This window comes from Notamacropus eugenii, chromosome 5 (assembly GCF_028372415.1).
Source record: "Notamacropus eugenii isolate mMacEug1 chromosome 5, mMacEug1.pri_v2, whole genome shotgun sequence".
NCBI classification, from domain to species: Eukaryota; Metazoa; Chordata; class Mammalia; order Diprotodontia; family Macropodidae; genus Notamacropus; species Notamacropus eugenii.
The window spans coordinates 170634378-170635705 of record NC_092876.1 but is presented as its reverse complement, the minus strand read 5'-3'; the positions used below and the strand labels follow the sequence as shown (position 1 = coordinate 170635705).

Here is a 1328-nt window from a genome sequence, read left to right as displayed (position 1 = left end):
ATGCATATAGATTTTTAAACTAGAAAAACTCTCTTTTTAAATATCAGAAGTAGTTTAATCAATGATTAACTTTCATAGGTACTGTACTAATTTGATATGCAAGATAGAGAGGTAGGACAAAAGTAGAAACAGAGACTCAGCCTATACTGGTTGGAGAAATGTTTCCAAAACAGCTCTGAGTTGGGCTTCTTAGTCTTTACAACTGTGGGAGTACAGTATTTGATTGATACAAAGCAAGTTATTCTCTTTGTTTCCCTCTATCTCTGTCTCTGTCTGTCTGTCTGTCTCTCTCTCTGTCTCTCTCCTTCTCTCTTCTTTCCTGCATACAGTATAGCCATCAACATATAATTGTAATATTTCTCCATTCACTGGAATGTTCCTTCAATAAATTTATTCAAGGCAATTTTGACATCCTTATTTCTCAGACTGTAGATGAGGGGGTTTACCATGGGCACAATGATAGTGTAAAACACAGCGGACACTTTTTCCTGATCCATGGAACTGACTGTAGATGGTTGCAGATACATGAATGAACCAGAGCCAAAGAAGACACCAACTGCTACAATATGGGAGCTGCAGGTCCTGAAGGCTTTTGATCCACCTTCAGTGGATTTAATTTTTAAAATGCTAGCAATGATGAAAACATAAGAGCAAATAATGATAAGTGTTGGAAAAAGCACATTAAATGAACTGAATGCCAGATTCAAGACTTCATTCATATAAGTATCAGAACAAGAGAGCTTCAAGAGTGGAAGGATATCACAAAAGTAATGATTGATAGCATTTTCCTTACAGAAGACTACTCTAAGCAAGCAGCCTGTGTGAATTGTGGCCCCCACCACGCCCAATGCATACACCCCACTTATCAACCCTAAGCACATCTGATAGGTCATGGTAAGACTATAAAGAAGGGGATGACATATAGCAACATAGCGGTCATATGCCATCACAGCCAACATTTGACACTCAGAAATTACAAAAATAATAAAAAAATATAACTGAGTAATGCACTCAGGGTAGGAGATAGTATTCTTCTCTGAGACAAAGTTCATCAGCATTTTGGGAGTGAGGATAGTTGATTGACAGAGATCAATGAAGGACAAACTACAAAGAAAATAGTACATAGGGGTGTGAAGATGAGAGCTGAATCTAATCAATATGATCATGCCCAGGTTCCCAACCACAGTGACCACATAGATGCTAAGGAATAGGAGGAAGAGGGGCAGTTGGAGCTCTGGTTGGTCTGTCAGTCCTATAAGGATAAACTCAGTCACTAGTGAGTAATTTGCTGTAGCCATTTTTTCTGAGTGCAGAGTAAGAGGAGACAA

At 38.6% G+C, this 1328-nt stretch overlaps 1 protein-coding gene across 1 annotated transcript; it reads right to left on the bottom strand.

The window, feature by feature from the left end:
• Positions 1-365: 365 nt before the first annotated feature.
• LOC140509019 (olfactory receptor 8G50-like) lies at positions 366-1328 on the bottom strand. Its single transcript, XM_072616931.1, has one exon. It carries the CDS (start codon positions 1296-1298, stop codon positions 366-368), a length of 933 nt encoding a protein of 310 aa, XP_072473032.1. The 5' UTR covers positions 1299-1328.

Coding starts and splice junctions, on each gene's coding strand:
- LOC140509019 (XM_072616931.1), bottom strand. CDS start 1,298: ATGGCTACAGCAAATTACTCACTAGTGACTGAGTTTATCCTTATAGGA.